Source organism: Lepidochelys olivacea (assembly GCF_965140295.1).
Source record: "Lepidochelys olivacea isolate rLepOli2 genome assembly, chromosome: 1".
NCBI classification, from domain to species: Eukaryota; Metazoa; Chordata; order Testudines; family Cheloniidae; genus Lepidochelys; species Lepidochelys olivacea.
The window spans coordinates 207,625,423-207,649,843 of record NC_140411.1 but is presented as its reverse complement, the minus strand read 5'-3'; the positions used below and the strand labels follow the sequence as shown (position 1 = coordinate 207,649,843).

The 24,421-nt window shown below is 44.0% G+C and overlaps 1 protein-coding gene across 5 annotated transcripts in view; it reads left to right on the top strand.

The window, feature by feature from the left end:
• Nucleotides 1-24,421, top strand: part of GSK3B (glycogen synthase kinase 3 beta) — a 268,723-nt gene that overhangs the window by 159,138 nt on the left and 85,164 nt on the right. For all 5 annotated transcript variants that reach the window (XM_084635608.1, XM_084635606.1, XM_084635609.1 and 2 more), the window contains exon 6: nt 1,744-1,850. In XM_084635608.1, the coding sequence (XP_084491734.1) occupies nt 1,744-1,850 (107 nt within the window). The remainder of the gene's footprint in view (nt 1-1,743; nt 1,851-24,421) is intronic.

Below are 24,421 nucleotides of genomic sequence, written 5' to 3'. Positions count from 1 at the left end.
TCTACGGTAGTTTAGGGCCCAGGCGGGCATTGTGCAATGCAGACAAAGCCTTAATGTTAAGTTAGGGCAGAGCCCACTTTCAGGTGCCTGCAGCCTGCTCTTTCTCCTATTCGTCCCAGTACAAAAAATAAAAATAACCTACCATGCCTTCCTAAGCAGTATAGAACCAAAGGAATGCTGATGTGGTCATAAAGAAAGGTGATATTTAGGTTTGAGTGAGTGGTAGGGGGTTTTGAACCTCAACAGCTGACTAAATTTGACTGAACCGTACTCTGTCCAGCCTTTATCCTCTGTAAATAAATCTTTGCACCCAGCAAAGTAGTAGAGTGTTATTCAGGAATATGAACCTATTTGTCCACTGGATTGTGCTCAGGATGTCCTTTGGCATGGCCAATGTGTTATCATAAGGTAACTGGCTGTTGGGTTGAATTGATTTGACAGTAAAAAAAAAAAAAGACTTTGTCACATGCATCTATGACGGATTAGTCCCCTCCTTCCGGGATGCCACCTGATGTACTGGGGTTTCATTGAGCCTCTCCTGCTCGACCAGCCTGGGTTCCCTCTCCCTGCTTTGCTGAATTTGGCTCTCCGGCCTCTTGCAACACATGCACACAGGTAGGGCAATACCCCACTGCAGACACAGACTGAAGTCAGCTCTGTGTGAGAGGACTCACCCAGCACTCACATGCACACCCATTTTGGGAGATAAACCCAAAATAATACTGTCTTGCACTGTATAGAAAAATCTGCACAGCGCAAGCTCATAAAATTTCACCCTCTTCGTCAGTGTGAAGAGAGATATGCACTACTTCTTGTCCCCCCGGTTAGAAATTACATAACCTGGGTTTAATAATAAACAAAACAAATTTTATTAACTATAAAAGGCAGATTATAAATGATTAAGGGATAGCAAACAGAACAAAGCAGATTACTAAGAAAATAAAACAAAACATGCAAAGTAAGCTTGATTCACTAAAGAAACAGGTTACAAAATGTAATTGCTCACTCTAAATGTTGACTTAGGGTGCAGAGTTTCTGTAGCTTAGAGTTCCAGTTATTTCTTCTTACAGACTTGACCCCTGCCTTTCCCTTCAGGTTAGTTTCTTTGTCCCTTCAGTTTCTTCAGCAGTCCTTCTTCTTGGGTAGGCAACGGAGGAGAGTCCCATTTGCCTTCCTCCCCACCCTTAAATAAGATTTACATAAGGCGGGATCTTTTGTTTCCCATACTTGATCCCCCTCTCCTTTTAGTGGAAAGTTACAAGAAGTCCAAGATCATGTTTAGTATCCGGTGACAAGACTACCTGACCTAGTAGGGTCACAGCTGTGTCCCAGGACGCCTCCCAGGAAGGAGAGAGATTAGTGTCTTATTGTTTCTTCCTAATGGCCCATCAAATCTGGTGGCCTGTTATCTGGTGGGTGTCTTCCCAATACACACCCGGTTGTAATTGTTACGTAGTCCATATTCCTAACTTTAGGTACAGAAATGACACAAGCATATAAATTGGATAATCGCATTCTCCAATGATATCTTACGTGAGCCATCTTGCATAAAACATCTTAGTTATACCATATTCATACCATAACAATATTTCTATGAAGAATATGGGATGTAATGTTACAGCATCAATACAGAAGTAGTTTGGAAATGGGGGTGGGGGGAGAGAGAAATAAAACTAAGTTTGCCTATGCTGAAGTGTGGTAAAATCTTCTGTCACTGAAGATCTCTGTTTTGCTTCTGTCTAGTGCAAAGCAGCTGGTTCGCGGAGAACCTAATGTCTCATACATCTGCTCTCGGTACTACAGGGCACCAGAGTTGATCTTTGGAGCCACCGATTATACCTCCAGTATAGGTATGTATATCTTTTTGTGTATTGTACTCTGTACTGACTGCACTGTTTTTGATTGCTTTTATTGTGGACAAAATAGATTTATAAATAAGTTTATAACTGTCCCAAAGTGCTCAAGTGTGACCCTTGAAGGGAGGACCTGGTTATAGGTGGTCAAAGATGGTTCTTAAAATAAATGCATGTCCATTCATCTTTCTGAAGTTATCACTACATGATTTTCTAGCTTCTAGACTTCCGTGTGGGTTGGGAGGTTATTCGTGTTTGGCTAAAAGTCAAACTTCAAACAGTTTTTTTTTTCCAGCTGTCCAAACAATTTCAGTGGAGCAGTTTTCTTGCTCAAGTGTTTGGTTGAATTTTATTAAGTATTTTTAATAAGAATGAAAATGGAGTTGGGTGTTGGCTTTACAGTCTCTTGGAAAAACTCTGGGCAAGGATCTGTGTACTTTATAGGACATTAAAAAGTCTCAACAATTTAAATCAAATATGATAATGAATAATATAATCCGTGTAATAACCCCATTTGTTTGTTGTGATATTCAATTTATTTTATGCTGTCCCCCACACCTCAAGTTTTCAAAATGTCAAGGATTATTTTTTTTGTTTAGATAACTAATAACTGCATCATAGAAGCTGTCAAGAAAGCTGGCACTTTCATTAGCCAGAGAGTGAAGACTTGGGGCTTCTGGTACCTGTGGAGGCATAGGAGGCAGGAGATTTCTACTAAAAATGAACAGCAATGAAATCGCTAACAATGTTGGTAGTTTTGGTTTTTAAATCACAGAATACATAAGGACCCTGTCTGTGGACTGGCATTAAAGGGATCATAATTCAGATCTCAAGCTTCCTGATCTGGGGACTTACTATGTCTATTCCAAGTGGTTATGAGTGTTTTGCATTTCATATGGGCCTTGTCTGCACTAGGAGAAGGAGGTGCTTTTAAAAACATACTAGTGATCACATTTTAAAATATTTCTTGGTACCTACTGTAGGCAAGATGTAAAACCTTTAAAAATGTTAAGAAGTCATGGTCAAGCATGAGAAGAGTCTAGAATTGACCGTAACCAGTTAGCATATTTTAAGGGTGTTAAGCCCTGTCATACACCAAGTGCTTAGTGGTGTTTAAAGACTAATTAAAACAGGTTAGCTGATATAATTTTAAAAAACATCTTTTTTCCTAATCTAGACAGCCACAAGCAGCACCCGTTGGCTTTTGCTTAGACCTATGATGAATCCAGTGGAAATACAAGCACTTAGTTTCTAAAGACTGCACATATCCTTGCTACTTTTCTCCCAAATGAAGTGATCCACCTGTATGTGACACGACCATACATGATACCACAGAGGATTCATGAACAAGCATTACGTGTAGAAGTACTCTGCGGAAACTATTACTCTGTTTTCAGGCAAATGTTCTGTTGTAATGAAACAAATATTGTAGGTGCCACTAACAGAGACGGTTATAAAGTTGAAAAACACTTCTCATTTAAAGTCTTTCTACGTGAGAGTGCTTTTCAGAACTCTCACCTTTTCTGAAGCCTTTCCTGGTAATGTTTTCCATGCTTGATTTTTCTTTGGAGGTGAATTTTTATTTGAAAGTTTGAACCAAATCTGTGCAAAATTTTTGGAGTTCTGGGCACGTTAAACACTGTAAAAATATTCGTTTGTAAGTGCTGTTGTAGAGATTGATAAATATGAAAACAATCTGCATGAAATTGACTGTTAGCATTTAACTTGAAAAATAATACACAGCAAATTCTTGCTTCCCTCCATCTCAAGTCCCCCCTACCAAAAGAATCCTTACCTTCATGGAGAGGAAAAAGTTTAAAATTATAGGCATATCCTGAAAATTTAGTCTCTTGAGTTTGGCTGCATTTTGCAAAATACTACACATTTGGGGCTTGCATTTTTTTAACCCAGTGCAAAGAGTCTTCACAAAGTAAACAGATATACAGCTGCCCAGCTCAAAAACTCTTGACAGGCAAAACAGCAGCAGCAGCAAAAGTGGGAACTCACCCTCCCTTCCTTCATTGGCTTCAGAGAGGCGTGAACTTCAAAGCCAAACTGAAACTACATACCAGCATAAAAGCACAGATCGTTTTTGTTAAAGGGAAGAGAAAAAAATTAAATCTTTCAAAAGAGTCATTAATGTGTCATTAATATTGCACAGTTTAAATAACAGAAAAGTCAGGAAATGGTCCAGCACTTCCAAAAACAGTATTAACTTGGCCACATTGAACATATGTATATGTTTTCTTTTCCTGTTTTTCTAATTGAATGTGTAGCATAACCCTGTTCTTTTGGTAGGATAGAATGGATCCTGTAAACATACAGTCTGGGCAACAAAACCAAGTAAATACTGCTATCAGAATCTTAATTTTTACACTTTCTGACTTTTAACTGGTCCTGCTTAAAGTTATATTAACTTATTTTATTGCATTTAATAATATATAACCAGAAGTATGTTTCAGGGGTAGAATGGTTTTTTTTCAAGGTTATCCATGAGGCATCAGCTACTCTTGAACGATAGTGGTACTTCTGAGTGCAGCTATAGTAACACGATATAATGCAGCAACCATTGGAACTGCCCCTGTTCCAGATGTGCTTCTCAAACCCCTTCTGTAGCTCTGCATGTGAATCTGTGCATAAAGAACAGACATAAATGTACAATGACACAATGGTGGCACAAGAGCAACAGTGCAGTCTCAGTGCATCACACCCATGTCAGCGGTTGGTTATGATGTTCTTCATTGTAACTAACGTGTTCTAGTCTGTCTGTTTTCAGTATCTAGGTTGTAGTCTACCTGTCAGCTATTTATTGTCATCATGACTGACCTGGACATATGAGAATCTAAGTTTTGGTACAAAATAGGTCTTTTTTGACTGTAGAGATCAGAAACAGAAATATAAACAGTCTCTTTAAAAAGAAAAAAATATCCTCAAAGTGCATGACTTCAAGGAAGTTTATGGACTACAATCTAAAAATGACATGTTTTTAAAAAGCCCTACAGATGCATGAATCCTGTAAATGACCACATGATATTGTTATCACCTTCATCATCACTGTGTCCCTCAATCTCTGTGTTTGTCACCTCTCGTCCTTATCTTATGTTGTAAGTTCCTCTGCACTGACACTCCATTTCAGTTTTGTAAAGCACAGTGCAAATTTATGATATTGTATAAATAAGGCTGCGTGTCTGTCACGGATTTCATGACGTTCTGTGACCTCCGTGACTTCTGCAGCGGATGGTGTGGCTGGCTCCAGGGTTGCTCGGGCAGCTGCACTGTCTGCTGCTGGGGCAGTCTCTGGCCACTGCGCTCTCCTCTACCTCCCCCCCCTGCCCCCGCAGCAGAAGTAGTTTGGGTGTGGAAGGGGGCTTGCGGGTGTGGGAGGGGGCGGCGCTTACCTCTGGGCACTCCCCTGAAGCGGCCAGCATGTCTCTGGAGCTCCTAGGCGGAGGGGCCTCTGTGTGCTGCCCCTGCCTGCAGGCACCGCCCCCGCAGCTCCCATTGGCTGCAGTTCCCAGCCAATGGGAGCTGTGGAACCAGTGCTCGTGATGGGAGCAGTGCGTGGAGCCGCCTGCCAGCCCCGCCCCAACCCCCGCAGCACCAGTGGTGGTCCCGGGCCACTGCCCCTCCCCTGCAGCACCCGCGACACACCCGAGGCCAGCCCTGCAGAGCACCCCCAACCCAAGTTTTAGTTAGGGTTATATAGTACAAGTCATGGACAGGTCATGGGCCCTGAATTTTTGTTTACTGCCCATGACTTCTACTAAAAATACCCGTGACTAAAATATAGCCTTATGTATACATAATTACTGTTTTGGTGCTGATTCTTATTACAGGTAGATGCCTCAGTAGATCATCCAACAGACCTGATTATATTATTTAAGTAAAGAATTAGACAGTTACTTATTCTAATCTTTAAAGTAATAATTGTTGTCAGCATGGACAAAGGTAGATAAGAAACAGGTTAGTAATGAAGCCGTGTGTTATGTGAATAAGTGTGTCTACACTACAACTTTTAACAGACATTTTAACGGTATAGCAGCTGAGTGAGCTGTAAACCTGGCTTATTACTACAGGCACATGGCCAGTACTTAGTAACCATGGCAACTAACAGGATTTTGCCCTGACAAGTAGTTTAGCTGGCAGGTGGTTGTCCTCTCGTAACCATTTTGCGAGAGGTTCTCCCCCCCTCCTCCCCCCTTTTGCGGTGTATACGCTGTCCCTTAACTGTGGTATGACCTTTTGTGGCTGCACCTTCCTTACAGTTCTCTGTGTCATAGGGCAACCCAGTGTGAATTGCACCCTATGTACTATGGGAGAGCTTCCCAGATATTCCCAGAACATACTGATAGAGTCAGGAAGTCTGGTGGGGTGAATGCACAAACACATGATTGTTGTTGTGAAAAGAGCTGCTGTGTGAGCACAGCTTTGTGTATTTGTAACCAGGTCAGATGAATTTGTCATGTATTGGTTACAAAAACACAGTTGTACATGTAGTGTAGCCAGACCCTTTGAGTCTCTAGTGCAGTTCCTCACTCACTGAGCTAGCAGGGGATTGGGAGCATGCCAGAGTGAACATTTACAGCCACTGGCAGGGGAAGATTGATCTGTGTGGTCATATCACAGACTTCTGTTGTGGCTATCCAAAACCAAGGGGTCATTGAGAGTAGTTGTCTTTTTCCTAGAGAGCAATAAGGTTGTGAGGGAGAGTGATAGACTCTTTAAAGAAAGACTCTGAAAAATATCTCCTATAGGGGTGCTAGAACAGAGGGATGGCAATGAGACTTTTGTGAGCAGTCACTTTCAAGGTAAAGCATTTAGCCCCAGCTGCCACACTAATGAGAGAAGGTTTCCTTCCACACCTCATCAAGCAATAATTTTCAGTGCTGAAAATAAGTATGTGCTAACCTGTTACAATTGAAATGACTTGTAATGTTAGATTAATCTATTTGTTAATTGAAGAGGACAAGGATACTGTTATAGATGAGTATAAACAGAGCTGTTGTGGTTCTGATGACTTCTCAGACCCTTCAGATTCTTCAAGTGCTGGTCCCCAGGTATAGTCCACACGTGAGTGGGCATGTGTGCCATGTGCCTGTCTGGAAACAGTGTCCGTTGGCCCACATGTGCGCAATAGTTCTTTGTGTTCTTCCTCTAGTGATTGCTTATGTCCATTCCAAGTAGGTGTGTGCGCACTGTGTGCACAATCGTCGGAAGGTTTTTCCCTAGCACTACCTGTCGGGTTGGCTGTGGCCCCCCCTGGAATGGTGCCTTCATGGTGGTGTATGTATTTCCCTGCTGACCCACCACCTCTTCAGCTCCTTCTTACCGCCAGTGATGGTTGTTGGAGATGCTCCTCTTTGCGTTTGCTAGTGATTCCCTAGTGGACTCTTTTCTTCTCTATCTGTAAATAGTTTGTATAGTTGTAGTTAGTTAGTAGTATAGTTATTTAAGTTTACATTGGTGGTTTCCTCTTCCCCCCACCCCGCATCCCATGCCTCAGTCTCAGGGCTTCAAGCTGTGCAGGTCCTGCCTCAAACCCATGCCCAAGGGAGACCCACACGACTCCTGTCTCAGGTGCCTTGGAGAAGGCCACCAGTCCCGACTGGTGTAACATTTGCAGGGGCTTTAAGTCCAGAATAAAAAAGGAGCAGGCCTTCAGCTGAAACTCCTTCTAATGGAGTCAGCCCTTTGCCCCCAGGCGGCGTCGAAGCTGGCACTGGGCACTTCGGTGTGGGAGGCCATAGTGCCGAGAAAGGACTCATCTAAGGAGACCTGGCACCGCGGTTCTCTGGCACCGAGAACCAATTCCTGTGCGAGGCACTGCTCACAGTCTTTGGTGCCGCACGAAAAGAAGAGGGTGGGCGGGGAGTGCTCTCCTACTAAGGCAACGGAGAATCTGGGCACCAGCGAGGTGCATCCCGTGTCGGGACGCCCAACTTTGGGCCCGCCTATGCCAGGACTGTCAACTCCAGCCTCTCCGGGAGGTCCGTTGAGTCTGGTTCTGGTGGACTCCCCAGTGCAGGGGGAGTGGAGGAGGATCTGGATCTTCCCTCCACACCGGACATGTTGGAGGCGGCAAGGGACCTAATCACCGTGACAGCACAGTCGCCTGTCCCGCTGGCTCAGGCCCTGCCTCCGACGACGGCACTGACAGTGCACTGGTGCTCGCCCGTCATGGGGGCAAGCCTATTATGATGCAGCACTGCTTGCCTTCGCCCTGGCACCGTCTAGGTCTGCACTGCCCTGGTTACACTCGGACTCAGAGATGGACTCCTACATATCCTGGCGGAGCTGATACCGCTCCTGGCACCGCCCAAGGCAGGATGAAGGGCAGCTGGTGCCTGTAATCTCCTGGCCTCCTCAGTGGCCCTTTTGGACACCGTGGGCCTACCACCAAGCCCGGGGGCCTGGTTCCAGGTCCCTGTCGGTGGTGTCAGAGGCTCGGATGCCTCCATCGGCTTCCTCCGTCACCCCGGAACCTCCCTGTGGTCAGGATGCAGAAGCCCAGACCGACAACACTGAAGACTGGGTACCGACATGGGCACCAGCACCGTAGCGACCACGGCACCAGACACTGCTGCCGCCGCCTGTACCGCTCAAGGGGCCACTACGTGGGTGGATTCTCATGAGCCAGGGGGTCAGGAAGACCCAGTGCCACCAAGGGCATTGTCCTCTTCCTCTGCGGATGAGGCGGTGGCAGGGATCTGTGCCACATTGCCTGCTATAGACACCAGGGCCCATCAGGACCTACTCAGGAGGGCTGCCTAGAACCTGAACTTGGTGGCGCACACCCACCTCTATCCCGCCAAGGGGGTGGAGCATAAATACTTTGCGCCATCTAAGGGATACGAACACCTCTTTACCCACCCCCACTCTGGGACTGTGGTGGTAGAGGTAGCTAATCACAAGCATAAAGGATACACCATAGAGTTTCTTTCCTTCCCTCCTTTCCCAGCCCCCCTTCAGGGACCATTCTCGTGAGGTGATTCTTAACTGGAAGCAGACGCCCTCCTCCAGTGAGGAGCAATAGAGCAAGTGTCACCTCAGTGTTGAGGGAGAGGGTTTATTCCCTTTATTTCTTAGTCCCAACAAAAGTCAGAGGGTGGAGACCCACTCTAAGCCTTCTGCAACTGAACCAGCTGTATTCAGAAGTTGAAATTCGTAGTTCACTGCTTTCGATGAAGGATATGTAGATATTTGTCCCACAGAGAGTTCCTTTGGTTTCTAGTGGCTCAGGAACATTTACAGCTCACTGTCCTTCCCTTTGGACTAGCAATAGCACCCAGAGTATTCACAAAGGTCTTCTCTGAGGAGGAAGCCCAAATGAGACTTCAGAGTTACCCAGTTTTCCCAGGTCTTGACGATTGGCTCATAGGTAGGTCAGGTTGATGACTCTGTTCTTGCTTCAACTTCTAGCAGCGCTGGGCACCTGCGTGAAGAAAGAAGTGTCTATTTTAACACCTACACGGACGTTACATTTATTCAGTGACCCTGGACTCCATTTTGCAAGAGCTTTTCATCCCATGGAAAGATTTCAGTTTATGAGCAATCTGATAATACTGATTACTTGCAGACCAAGGATTATGGTCAGTGTGTGCCTCATGGACTTGTGACACTGTTCGCCAGACTTCATCTATGATGCCTACGGGTCTGGCTTTGGTTGGTCTACTCACCGGGCAAGGATCACCTCAGCACCAGAGTGACTGATTCCCCCCAGGGTCATTGCCTCTCATACTTGGTGGCTGAATCCAGAACGAGTGAGAGTCTGTATCCCCTTCAACACTCCTGCTCCCCCAGTGCCACCATCATAACAGATGCATTTCTTCTGGGTTGGGGTGCTCACCTGAATGGTCACGTGGTACAAGGTACCTGTGCACCACAGAAGGCCAGTCTGCACATCAGTCTCCTGGGACTAAGGGCAATCCGCCTGCCATGCACGTCTTTTCTCCCATTTATGCGTTCACTCCATATCCAAATAATGTCAGACAATATCACCACAGTCTTTTACATAAATAGGACAGAGCAAGATCTCTTCCCTTCTGCCTAGAAGTAGTCAGGCTTTGGAACAGGTGCATCAGAAACCACATAATCATCCAAGCCACATACCTTCTAGGTCCTCAAAACTCTTTAGCAGACAACCTGAGCAGGCACTTCTCTGGCGATAGCAAGTGAGAGACACACAGCTCTGTCCTGAGCAAGATACTCACTCAGTGGGGCATGCCTCAATGGGATCTCTTCGGGTTCCAAACGAACAGGAAACTTCCTCTGTATTGCCCCAGAGGAGCTATGGGTCATGGCTCCCAGGTCGATGCTCTCCTGTTGGCATGGATAGATGAACTCAGAGATGCTTTTCCTCCTGTTACCCTGCTTCCACAATTATTGAGAGAGATCCATCACAACAGGGTCACAAGCATTCTCTGAGCACCCAACTGGCCCAAACTGTTTTGGTTCCTGGAGCTTCTGAGAATATCAGTCTGTCCTCATATCAGGATCTGGAAAGAATCAGATGCCCGAATCCAGACCCACTCCACCTCACTGCCTGATACTTGGATGGGCATCAGAACTAGAACATTCTTGCTCAGCACCTATCCGAACTATTCTTCTTCAAAGTAGGAAAGATTCAACTAGGACCTGCTAACTAGCTAAGTGGAGATGTTTCTCTGCTTTGCTTAGCATAATCAGCCTTTTCCTGTTTTAAAAAACAAAAACTCAAGTCTTTCCATTAGCTCACAGAGTAATCAGTGCCTTCCTTCCTCCACTAGATGGATGTTCAATTTTCACTCGCCCAACAACAGAGAGATTCATGTGGTCTAGTCAGGACTTTCCACCAGTGGTCAAAGTTACTTCTCAATGGGACCTCAATCTTGTGGTGTCAGCACTCACCAGACAACCATCTGAACACTTGGCAATATGCTCCATGTCCCACCTGTCTATGGAAGATGCATTGTTAGTTCTTATTACCACAGCCAGAAGGGTGAGTGAGATGGAAGCCCTCATGACAGACCCACCATATAATGTTTTTCACAAGAAAAGGCCTCCCTTCGCCTTCATCCTAAAAATCCTCCCCAAGGTTATTTCTGAAATTCCATATCAATCAAACTGTCCACTTACCTGTTTTCTTCCCAAAACCCATGCCTCTGCTGAAGAGAGGAGAGAAACTTCATTCCCTCGATGGCAGTGGTGCCTTGGTGTTCTACATGCAAAGGACCAAACATACCAAAAATCACCACGGCTATTTCTTGCCACAGCAGAAAGGTCATGAAGACAAGGGTATGTCTACGCTGCAGTAAAACACCCATGGCTGTCTTGAGTCCACTGACTCTGACTCAGATTGTGGGGCTGTAAAATTGCTTTATAGACTGTCAGGCTCAGGCTGGAGCCCAGGGTCTGGGACCTCCCCCCTCACGCAGTCCCAGAGCCACGGCTCTAGTCTGAGCCTGAAGGTCTACAATGGCATTTTATAGACCCCCCAGCCAGAGTCAGCTGACATTGGCCTGATGTGGGTGTATTATTCCTGTTTGGACATATCCTAAGTGGATTTCTGGGTGCATTATTGTGTGCTGCTAATTAGCACATATCCCTATACCTGATGAGGTAAGGGCATGCTCTCATGCCCTGCAGGAAGAAAAGATACTGAATATATACAGAGCAGCTACCTGGAGTTCCATTCACACGTTCACAAAACATTGCATGCTATTTCAGGCTTCTGAAGAGGATGAGGGGGAGAGAGAGAGAGCACTAGATGACAGAGGAAAGCTGGGGGGACACGACCATATTAGGATGAGGAAAGGGGAAAATACGTAGTGGATGGAGGAAATTATTGGGTGGAGGGAAAGAGGGGTAAGGTTATTATAGCCCATGAAGATGTCAGAGAAGGAAGCACTCCTATTCGTTATCCCAAATAACACTAGATAAAAATGAGTAGGCTGTAGCATCATTATAGATGGGGGGGAATCAGGGCCTACAAATATTTGTTCATGTCTGTACAATTATGGGGCCTGGCTGAAGCCTTTTTAGGTTTCAATAAGCATCCAAATTTTGGGATCTGAGCACTGAACCTTTTTAGAGGGGGTTTCTGTCATAATGTGTTTGCTATATTAATAGCAGGGTTGCATAATTCTGAGAAAATATACAATTGCTGTAATGTAATATTTGAGGCAGGGAATTAAGGGTATAAATAGTTTTTTGATCTGGTAAGAGAGCAGACTTTTTAAGAGCCTGACAACTATAATTTTTGTTGCCATGACAAGATATTTATAGTTAAACAGGAACTAAAATTCCAAAGAGCATGCACATAGTCAGCTGCAGCCAGAAATTAGAAAACAGATGCAATTGTTAGCCATTACCCAAAAGTAGGAATTGAGCAATTAAGCAGTGTTTCTGAGAGTTCCTGGCTGAATCTGTTTAAGATCAACGATCACGTGCTAGTTTTTGTTTCCTCACCTGATTAAAACACAGAAATAGCTGTCTGAACCTCCATAGAATTTGTTGAGCACTAAGGCAACTTCTGCTGCATTTGAAATCAAAACTCACAGGTCTAAAAGAGTGGAGAAGATCGAGAAGACAGACAAGATGGTAGAATTATGCAATCAGCAAAACCCTGTGATTTAGCTAGTGTCCACAGCTCCTGAAAATCAGTTATCTACTTAAAGAATAAAGCTGAAGAAATTTAAAATAGAACTCAGTATGTAATTTCTTGGTCTCCCTGAGGGAGTGGGAATCCTGATCCAATTAGCTATTTTTTAAAAATAAATCTCTTATCTACTAGAGCTAATGTTATAAAGGAACCGATGAAGTGAGTTGTAGCTCACGAAAGCTTATGCTCAAATAAATTTGTTAGTCTCTAAGATGCCACAAGTACTCCTTTTCTTTTTGCGGATACAGACTAACACGGCTACTACTCTGAAACTAGTGAATAGATAGAATCCATTGGGTACCAAATACGGTGGCAAAAGACAACCTTCATCCCAACATGTAATTAGCCACCTACAGAATTTTAAAGACCGGCAGTCTTTATTTTACAGTCTGTCATGAAAAAATCTTTCTTACTGAAATAGGGAAAAGTGTTTTGTTTTGTTTTTCACATATTTACAATGACAGAATTACTTTCAAAGGCAAGAAAATCACTCAGATCAAGGTATTAGAGAAGTTACTGTATATCCAGCAACCATGAAGGTCATTAAAGGAACAAAAACCTATATCTTAAATAAATATAATTACAAATTTCAGAGCTTCATTTTTTAAGACTCAAGAACAGAAAATCTTAACCCAAAAAGAGGCTACAGGAACTTCTTTGTGGGTTAAATTGTGCATGTGTGTAATTAGTCGGTAATACTATTTGTCAAATAAGATATTTAATTAACTTTTCTCATTACTTATAACATATTTGGTTAGCTACAATGACGGTCATTTAATAAGTTACATTAAGTTACTGTAATATTTCTGTGACAACCTAATTTTTGAAGGTCTAAACTAATAGCAGTCTATGCTTTCTGTATAGTCTACAGCTGTGTGCTAAAGGCCGCCTGGCCCTGCTCAGCAGGATCCTGGTTGTCCAGTGTGGCGGAGTCCAGGGTCCCGGCTGTCCTGCTGCCCAGCCCTGCACTTGGGGCTCCGCTTCTGCCCCCACTCTGTGGAGGTGTCTCTGGGTGGGGGGCGTTGGGCATAGGGGTCTGTGGGGTGGTATGGGGGAGTGCTATGGTTCTCAACCATAAATAGGTCTATGGGGGAGGGATAGCTCAGTGGTTTGAGCATCGGCCTGCTAAACCCAGGGTTGTGAGTTCAATCCTTGAGGGGGCCATTTAGGGATCTGGGGCAAAAATTGGGGATTGATCCTGCTTTGAACAGGGGTTGGACTAGATGACCTCCTGAGGTCCCTTCCAGCCCTGATATTCTATGAATCATAGAATATCAGGGTTGGAAGGGACCTCAGGAGGTCATCTAGTCCAACCCCCTGCTCAGAGCAGGACCAATCCCCAATTAAATCATCCCAGCCAGGGCTTTGTCAAGCCTGACCTTAAAAACTTCTAAGGAAGGAGATTCTACCACCTCCCTAGGTAACGCATTCCAGTGTTTCACCATCCTCCTAGTGAAAACATTTTTCCTAATATCCAACCTAAACCTCCCCCACTGCAACTTGAGACCATTACTCCTTGTCCTGTCCTCTTCTACCATTGAGAATAGTGTAGAACCATCCTCTCTGGAACCACCTCTCAGGTAGTTGAAAGCAACTATCAAATCCCCCCTCATTCTTCTCTTCTGCAGACTAAACAATCCCAGTTCCCTCAGCCTCTCCTCATAAGTCATGTGTTCCAGACCCCTAATCATTTTTGTTGCCCTTCGCTAGACTCTCTCCAATTCATCCACATCCTTCTTGTAGTGTGGGGCCCAAAACTGGACACAGTACTCCAGATGAGGCCTCACCAATGTCGAATAGAGGGGGACGATCACGTCCCTCGATCTGCTCGCTGTGCCCCTACTTCTACATCCCAAAATGCCATTGGCCTTCTTGGCAACAAGGGCACACTGTTGATTCATACCCAGCTTCTCGTCCACTGTAACCCCTAGGTCCTTTTCTGCAGAACTGCTGCCGAGCCATTCGGTCCCTCGTCTGTAACGGTGCATGGGATTCTTCTGTCCTAAGTGCAGGACTCTGCACTTGTCCTTGTTGAACCTCATCAGATTTCTTTTGGCCCAATCCTCTAATTTGTCTAGGTTCCTCTGTATCCTATCCCTACCCTCCAGCGTATCTACCACTCCTCCTAGTTTAGTATCATCCACAAATTTGCTGAGGGTGCAATCCACACTATCCTCCAGATCATTTATGAAGATATTGAACAAAACCGGCCCCAGGACCGACCCCTGGGGCACTCCACTTGACACCGGCTGCCAACTAGACATGGAGCCATTGATCACTACCCGTTGAGCCCAACGATCTAGCCAACTTTCTACCCACCTTATAGTGCATTCATCTAGCCCATACTTCTTTAACTTGCTGACAAGAATCCTGTGGGAGACCGTGTCAAAAGCTTTGCTAAAGTCAAGAAACAACACATCCACTGCTTTCCCTTCATCTACAGAACCAGTAATCTCATCATAGAAGGCAATTAGATTAGTCAGGCATGACCTTCCCTGGGTGAATCCATGCTGACTGTTCCTGATCACTTTCCTCCCATGTAAGTGCTTCAGGATTGATTCTTTGAGGACCTGCTCCATGATTTTTCCAGGGACTGAGGTGAGGCTGACTGGCCTGTAGTTCCCAGGATCCTCCTTCGTCCCTTTTTTAAAGATTGGCACTACATTAGCCTTTTTCCAGTCATCTGGGACTTCCCCTGTTCGCCACGAGTTTATGATTCTATGACTATGTAGTAATTAAGATGGCCTATAGAAAATATCATCTGATATTCTTATTTATAGGAAAAAATACCTGAATGATGTCATATCTTCTCCTTAGGATCCTGTTAGTCCCAACTGTTGCTCCTTATATGTGACTAAGATTGCGAACTCATTTTCCTATTCTTTCTCAAGGGCATATCTTACCTTACTGATTAATCAGTTTCAGCAGTTTGACATCCACTTTTGTCCATGGTTAATTCTATTTACTACTGCAAACAGAAAACAAAATACATAGTGCCGTAGAACCTTGATTGTATAAACATCTATCTTATGAATGAGGAAGTATATGAACCAAGTTTTCTGCCACTGCATGTGACTTCAGTCCTCCAGCCAGCATTCAGTCAGCTGTGCATGTTTGAAAAGACAGATCTGGTGGCAAGGAAAAGAGACAGTTCTCTCAAACAAAGAAAAATAAGGCACACTGTATGCATTTCATTTGTTATGCCTGTACTGTTATTGAATGGTTAATCTATTATACACTGTACCTACTGTAATTTTGAGATGTTTTATAAACTTTGTTTTTCTGAACTCTTAAATCTCCAATTAATTAATTAAATAGGGGTTCCACTATGATTGAAAAACCCCCTCTTCTAGAAATATAAGGATAGAGAAGGTGAGAGGGTTATCTGATGGATATATAAAGTTGTAAATCAGTTGTGAACAACTATTAGAGTATTATTTTATAGTTATTAAATGGTCCTAGTTAAATATAAATAGAAGGTCCAGGGAGTAGTGCACAGAGCACTGCTATTAACTAATTTAGAAAGACAAGGGTGAGGCCTGATTAGGAGGCCTGTAAACGTAGCCAAGGGGCTGGCCAGCGAGCAGCACAGGAGCAGTGGCCCAGGAGTCAGCAAACAAAGCGGAAAACAAGGGAGTTTTGTAAGGAGAGTTTGGAAGCGAGAATGTGTGGGGTTGTGTTATATTTTTTCTTGACAGAAGCTTGAGGGGGAACTTTGACAGGTACAGAGGCAGCTGTGGTAGTCACTCAAGGAATGGAAGAGAATGAAGATGATTTAATGTGGAAGCTGCAAATGTATATTATCCTGGAGTATGTACCTGAAAGATGCTTCATTTATATGAAGTGCTGCCAAATAGACTGGGTGGAAGAGAAGATCCAGATTGAAACTCTTGAAGCAGATTGAAACTCTTGATTGAGTTTTGAACAGATGGTGGAGGAAGGGAAGAGGAGACTGAAGGGAAAACTTAAGACTTGTAGATGCAAGCTGGACTGGAGAACTGTGAGGGTAGAGTGCTGGATGAGGAAAGTGGCCAGTGGAAGCATGTGACTACGTGAACAAGGCAGAGGAAAGTGAAGAAGTGAAGCTGAAGCTAGTGAAGAAGAAATACAGCTGAGGAACAGGTTTGCTGAGTTGGAAAATGAAGAGGCGCAGCAGGCAGTCACAGAAGGTGGGACAGCAAGGGAGAAGGAGAAGAATGGCTAGCCCTATAAGAAGAGGGGAAGAGTCAGTGGAGAGAGCTCAAGTTCAGCTCCCCTGGATGATAGAGGATGACTCCTAGAGGATCGCAAGTGAGCACAAAAGACAAGAGGACTTGCAACCAGAAGGAATAGAAGGAGATAGGCTGGAGAATTGCACCAACACCGGGTCTACAGTTCTACATGATGGGGGACTCCCTAATAAGAACAGACAGGCCTGGCACTAGAGCCGATCCAGAGAACAGAAAGGTGTACTGTCTGCCAGGAGCTAAGAAACAGGATGTGAACCTGAGGATGAAGAGGCTCCTTATGGGAGTAGGAAAGAATCCACTGATTTTCCTTCATGTGGGAACAAATGATCCTACTGGATTCTCATTGGAACATATTAAGGGAGACTATTCGAGGCTGGGAAGAAACTTAAAGAAAGGGAGGCTCAGATAATCTTCAATGGGATTCTACCTGTCCCTAGAGAGCGAAGGCAAGACAAGATTATGATGATCAGCAGATGGCTGAGGCAGTGATGCTATAAGGAAGGTTTTGGGACATTTGACCACTGGGAGGCCTTCATGGAGAGAGAGATGGGAGGGACTCCACCTGAATAGGGAGGGAAACAGACTTCTGGGTTGGAGGTTGGCTTTAAAGAGCTTTTAAACTAGGAATTCAGGGGCGGTCTGGAGAGTCTCATGTATAAGGCCCTACCAAATTCAGGGTCCATTTTGGTCAATTTCACGATCATAGGATTTTAAAAATCATAAATATAATGATTTCAGCTATTTAAATCTGAAATGTCAAGGTGTTGTAATTGTAGAGGTCTTGACCCAAAAAGGAGTTGGGGGTGAGGGGGGGTCGGAAGATTATTGTAGGGGGGTGCGGTACTGCTACCCTTACTTCTGCACTGCTGCTGGCAGCGGTACTGCCTTCAGAGCTGGGCAGCTGGAGAGTGGCAGCTGCAGGCCAGGAATCCAGCTCTGAATGTAGAGCTGCTGCCCACAGTCAGAAGCCACCACTGTCTGCCTGCCCTGCTCTGAAGGCAGCAGCACAGAAGTAAGGGTGGCAATACCATTCCATGCCATCCTTCTGCTCTGCTGCTGATGGCGACTCTGCCTTCAGAGCTGGGCTCCCAGCCTGCAGACACTGCTCTCTGGCTGCCCAGCTCTGAAGTCAGCTCAGAAGTAAGGCTGGCAATACCGCAACCCCCTAAAATAACCTTGTGACTGCCCCCGCCTCCTGCAACTCCCTTTTGGGTCAAGACCCCTAATTTGAGAAATGTTGGTCTCCCCTGTGAAATCTGATTTCATGGCGGAGACCAGATTCACAGTCCATGACATGTTTTTCATGGCCGTGAATTGGGTAGGGGCCTACTCATGTAATCTCCATGCCTGATTCTGATATTGAGCCCCAGGGAAATCAGATAAGAGAGGATACAGCAATGGAGAAAGGTACAACAGAGGGAGGAGATTGGATATCAAGGGGAAAGATAGTGCCAATACCAATGACACTAAGAGTCAGGTAGGCAATATTGACAGTAGAATGACTGCAACTAAACAGGCAAGGAATCTGGGCAAAGCCAAGCAGAAAAAACTAAGATATCTATACGCCAATGCAAGGAGCCTAGGTAACAAAATGGAGGAATGAGAATTACTGGTGTAGGGAGTAAAACCGCATATTATAGGGATAACAGAAACACGGTGGAATAATAGTCATGGCTGGAGTACAGATATTGAAGGGTATGTGCTGTTGAGGAAAGACAGAAATAAATATAATAATGAGGTAACTGCAATAAGAAGTGATTGACCCAAACAGATTCAGATTTTGGTCAATCACTTTGGAGAAGAAATGCAACAGAGGCTCCACTGGAATAGTGCGTGGGGTATGATACAGACCCCTATAGTCTGCTCTGGATATGGACAGAGACCTCTTTAATATTTTTAATTAAATAAATGCTACTAGGAAGTGTGTAATAATGGGAGACTTTAATTTCCAAGCTATAGATTGGAGGACAAGTGCTACTGAAAATATTCCTGGATGTGATTTCTTCACCAAATAGTCACCAAACCAACAAGAGGTGATGGCATTTTAGATTTAGTATGTGTAAGTAGCAAGGACTTCATAGAAGAACTGGTTGTAGAGGATAACTGCGATTCAAGTGATCGTGAGCTAATTCAGTTTACACTAAATGGGAGGATAAACAAAAATAGGTCTGCAGCTAGGGTCCTTGATTTCAAAAGGGCAAACACTGAAAAATTAAGGGAAGTAGCTGGGGAAGTGACTGGACTAAAGAACTCAAGGACCTGAAAGTGGAGGAGGCTTGAAATTAGTTTCTGCAACTCTGACTTAAAGTATCTGAAGCCTGCATCCCAGGCAAGGGGGGAAAATATCGTAGGGAAGGGTTGCAGATCAAATTGGATGAACATGCATCTCAGAGATTATTAGGAGAAAGCAGAAAGCCTACAAGGAATGGAAGATTTAATGGATCAACAAGGAAAGCTACCTCTTGGAAGTCAGACAGTGTAGGGAAAAAGTGAGAACTGCCAAAAGTCAAGCAGAGTTGGAGCTTGGAAAGGAAATTAAAACCAATGATACAAAGTTATTTAGCCATATAAATAAAAAGAAGACAAGGAAAGAAGTGGGACCGCTAAGCACTGAGGATGTGGTGGTGATAAAAATAATCTGGCCATGAAGACAAGGAAAGAAGTGGGACCGCTAAGCACTAGGATGGGGTGGTGATAAAAATAATCTGGCCATGGCCCAGCACCCATACGACTACTTTGCCTCAGATTTTAGTAAGAATAATTGAGTTTTGGGGTAGTAGCAGGGTGGCTAATGGAAACGAGGATACGGAAGTAAAAATTACCACATCTGAGATGGACATCAAACTCAAACAGCTTAATGGGACCAAATTGAGGAGCCTGGGTAGTTTTCATCCAAGAATATTAAAGGAACTGGCACATGAAATTGCAAGCCCAAAAGCAAGGATTTTTAATAAATCTGTAAACTTGGAGATCATACCCTATCACTAGAGAATTGCTAATATAGTACCTATTTTTACTAAATGAAAAAAAGTGATCTGGGGAACTACAGGACCATTAGTTTGACCTCAGTTGTATTCAAGGTCTTGGAACCAATTTTGAGAGAGAAAGTAGTTAAGGATACAGAGGTAAATGGAAATTGGGATAAAATACAACATGGTTTTACAAAAGGTAGATTGTGGCAGACCAGCATGATCTTTCTTTGAGAAGATAACTGGTATTTTAGACAAAGGAAATGCAGAAGATCTAATGTACCTGGATTTCAGGAAGGCATTTGCTACAGTTCCACATGGGAAATTATTAGTTAAATTGGAGAAGAAGGAGATTAATATGAGAATTGAAAGGTGGGCAAGGAACTGGTTAAAGGGGAGACTACAGCGGGTCATACTGAAAGGTGAACTGTCAGGCTGGAGTGAGGTTACTAGTGGAATTCCTCAGGGATCAATCTTGGGACCAATCTTATTTAACATTTTCATTCATGACCTTGGCACAAAAAATGGGAATTTGTTAATAAAATTTGCAGATGACACAAAGTTGGAAGATATTGCTGATGTGGAGGAGGACTGGAATATGGCTTTGAAAACTGGAGTAATAGAAATGGGATGAAATTTAATATTGCAAAGTGCAAGGTCATGCATTTAAGGTATGTCTATACAGCAACTAGACACCTGCGGCTGGCCTGTGCCAGCTGACTTTGGTTTGGGCTGCAGGGCTGTTTCATTGCTGTGTCTACATCAGAGGGATAAACACCAAGGAGGGAGAGGAGTTATTTAAGTTAAGGGCCATTGTTAGCACAAGAACAAATGGCTATAAACTTGCCATCAACAAGTTTAGGCTGGAAATGAGATGAAGGTTTTGAACCATCAGTGGAGTGAAGTTCTGGAACACACTCCCAAGGGGAGCGGTGGGAGCGAAAAACCTCACTGGTTTCAAGACTAAACTTAATAAGTTTATGAAGAGGATGGTATGAGGAGATTGCCTCCAAGGGCATGTGGCCCATCTGCAACTGCTATTAGGAAATATCTTCAGTGGCTGGAGATGGGACACTAGGTGGGGAGGGCTCTAAGTTACTGCAATGAATTCTTTCCCAGGCATCTGGCAGGTGGGTCTCCCTGACATGCTCAGGGTCTAACTGATCATCATATTTCAGGTCAGAAAGGAATTTCCCCCCAGGTCAGATTGTCAGAGACCCAGAGGGGTTTTCACCTTCCACAGCAGCATGGTCACTTGCTGGTTTGAATTAGAGTAAATGGTGAATTCTCGGTAACTTGAAGTCTTTAAATCATGATTTGAGGACTTCAGTAACTCAGCCAGACGTTTATAGGTCTGTTACAGGAGTGAGTGAGGTTCAGTGGCCTGTGATGTGCAGGAGGTCAAACTAGGTGATCAGAATGGTCCCTTCTAGCCTTAAAGTATGAGTATACGAGGCGATGTCTTTTATTGGGCCAGCTTCTGTTGGTGAGAGAGACAAGCTTTTGAGCTACGCATAGCTCTTTTGTAGCTCAAAAGCTTCTCTCTCTCACCAACAGAAGTTTGTCCAATACAAGATATTACCTCACCCAGCATGTCTCTTTAATATCTTGGGAACCAACATGTCTACAACAACTATGCAATTAACTAATTTACTCACTTTGGCTCCAGTAGAATATCTTTAGACTACAGAAGGCAGCAAAATATCCTCTTATCCAAGAATTCCTTGGGTATAGACATCTAAACAGAATTCACCTCATTTCTTCTGGTTCTTAAAATTATATACATAAAATATTAAGGGCATTAACCACCTCATAAAATGTAGGAAAGTCTCTCCTGAAAGAAAGAGGTGGATATTGCTCGAACTCAGAAAATAAATCTAAATATCCCTGAACCTATACATTCAAAACACAATGAGAGTGAAATCCTGATCCCATTACAGGCATTAGCAAAAGCTCCATTGACTTCAGTAAAGCCAGGGTTTCACCCTGAATATCTGCTGCTTCCTACATTAATCATCAAAGCAGGGAGAAGCTATGCAAATACATAAACTATATTTTGAAGCGGGGATCTCAACAGAGGTTCAGAAGCCTGCACAGAGTTCAGAAGTTATGATGTCAGATTGCTGTGACCAGATGGCTTTATCAGTAAGAATTTTTGTGCATTTCCTTGAACAGGGAAAATTGCTCAACCTGTATTTGGAAGTGAGTATGACCTGAAGACTGATTCAGGGAATTCTTTAAGGTTTCTCATGTCCCTGAATCAGTCTTCAGTGGTTGCAGCAATCAGGAATGGTAAGAAACTGACCAGAAAATTATCAGATAAGAGGCACTTCCTTACAAGAGCATTTAAAACAACAACTAAATATAGTGCGAACGTTGTTTCCCAGTGATCTCATTTAAACACACAAGAGGGATATGGAATATTAGTTCCCCTATTGTTTTCCAGCAGGAAGCTTGATTCATAAAGCCAGGCAGAAATCTGAAGAGAATCTTCATTTTTTTCCTCACCATTAACACAGCTGTAGGCTTTCTGAGTCTCTAATTAACATTGATTGATTATGAGTGACTTTTAGTGTAGCAAGGCAGATTTGCATTGAATAAATAATTGATTTGTGGAAATCCTAGTGAAAGAGCAAGCCTACCTTCCCAAAAGAGCATCTTTCTTTACAAGTGGCTGCAAAACCTTAACAGTATTTCAGTATTTGATGTGGAGATTCATCATAAGTTCCCTTGCAGAGGCTTCAGTTGTGTAATAGTTACTGCATACTACTTAGTATGGTTTCTGTTTTGGGTTAAATTTGTTCGAGAACAGACTGTTTCATATAACAATAAAACACTACAGCATGTACCAAGATTCTTCTTCAAGTTGTCTCTGCGGGTGTTTCACATCAGGATGTGCTTGTACCCATACACTGGAGATTTTTGTCAGCAGTGTCTGTGCTTTACGCACTCTTGTGTTCTGGTGTGAGAGTATATAGGGAGGGGAAGACCCACTGCTGCTCCAGTTCCTTCTCAACCAACTGTAGCATGAGACTGAGTGTCACAGTGTCCCCTAGCTAGCTATGCAGCCTGCTGACTCTTCTTTCTGACTTGTTCCTATTTCTTTAATTCAGTTATTTCATTTTTATCATTCTTTTTAATTTGACACAATTGTATACTTTGGGGGGGGTATCTCCCCCCCCCCATCCTTTTCACCCTGTCAGGGCCTATGTTCCTCTCGGCCCTCTACATCTGCCTGTCCTTTCTTACTGGGTTATGCCCAAGACCCCAGGCTTCAAACCCTGCCATGTCTACCATGGGTCCTTTCCTCTCAACAATGGGCATTCCAGCTGCCTTGGAGAGCTCACATTCCCTCTAAGTGCAAGGTTTGCTTCAGATGCAAAAGCAGATTCAGAAAGCAGAGGTAGGACGGATTGAAACTGCTTCTTATGGAACACTCTCTGAGAGCTGCAAGGTCCAAGTCCCTCCGCGCACACACATCAGCCTCAACTGCCAACTCTGGTGAGCACACCAGCCTGGCTCCGGTAATCAAAGACCCTGCAGCCCTTTAGGGTCTTCAAGATGATCTAAAATGAAGAGACCCCACTCTCCAGAAAGAGAAACCCTGAAAAGGATAAAGTCACCCTCTTGATCTGGGAACAAGGAGACCTCACATCCTGGAATGGGTACCACTGAGGCTTTTTCCTCCCCGGTACGGAGGTCCCAGTATCACCTAAAATAAATCTCCAGCAGACTGTGTACTGAGAAGCTTCCCAGCAAGCAACCTTGAGAGCAGCACCCAAAAAACAAAACAAAACCCAGCATATCACAGACAGTGGTCTTGCCCAATTTACTATCAAACCACAAGATCAACTGAACCATCAAGAAAGAAACCTAGATTTTTCTAAGAAAGGGCTGTCTTCCCTTGTGCCATCATAATCAGCAACTTCTTCTGAACGGCTTTTGTGATCAACTGGTCAAGGGTCACAAGTGATCCTAGGATCATGGTCTACACCAAGCCCGTCAACAGCCTGTTGGGGATCATCTCTCCCATTTCCTGTCTGCCTGGGAGTTGATCACCGTGGATAGGTGGACCCTGGAGATGCTATTTCATCCAGTTCAGCGTCATCCCTCCCCATCTTAGGGATTCTTCTCACAAGGGTCTCCTAAGACAGGAGGTGCAATATTCCCTATTCCTAGGGGTAATCTAACCCATTCCACTGGACTTCCTTGAGAAAGTCTTGAGAAAAGGTTCTTCTCGAGGTGCTTCCTGGTTCCCAAGAAAAGAGGAGGAAGACCACCAATTCTGGACCTTCAGACTTTGTCCTCTCTCAATGGTTCAGAATGGTAACCTTACCCGTGGTGATTTCCTCTTTAGAAGTGGGGAATTGGTTTGTCTTCCTTGACCTCTGGGACCATATGTCCATATAGCTATGCACTCTTCCCAGAAATATTTCCTACAATTTGTCATGGGCAAGGACAACTGCTAATACTAGATCCTGTCCTTTGACTTTTGACTGTGCAAAGGATCTTTACAAAGGTCCTCTGACCTATCGCCAGCCCATCTTCATTAGATGGGAATAATAGTCTTTCCCTGTCTGGATGACTGACTTCTTAAGGGTTGCTCCTTTTTCAGGGTGCCGTCAGCAATCAACAAGGTCCTATCCCTCTTCCACTTCTTGGGCTTCCACCTCTACATGAAATAGTCTACATTTAGACCTGTACAACAAATAGACTTCATCGGTGTCACTT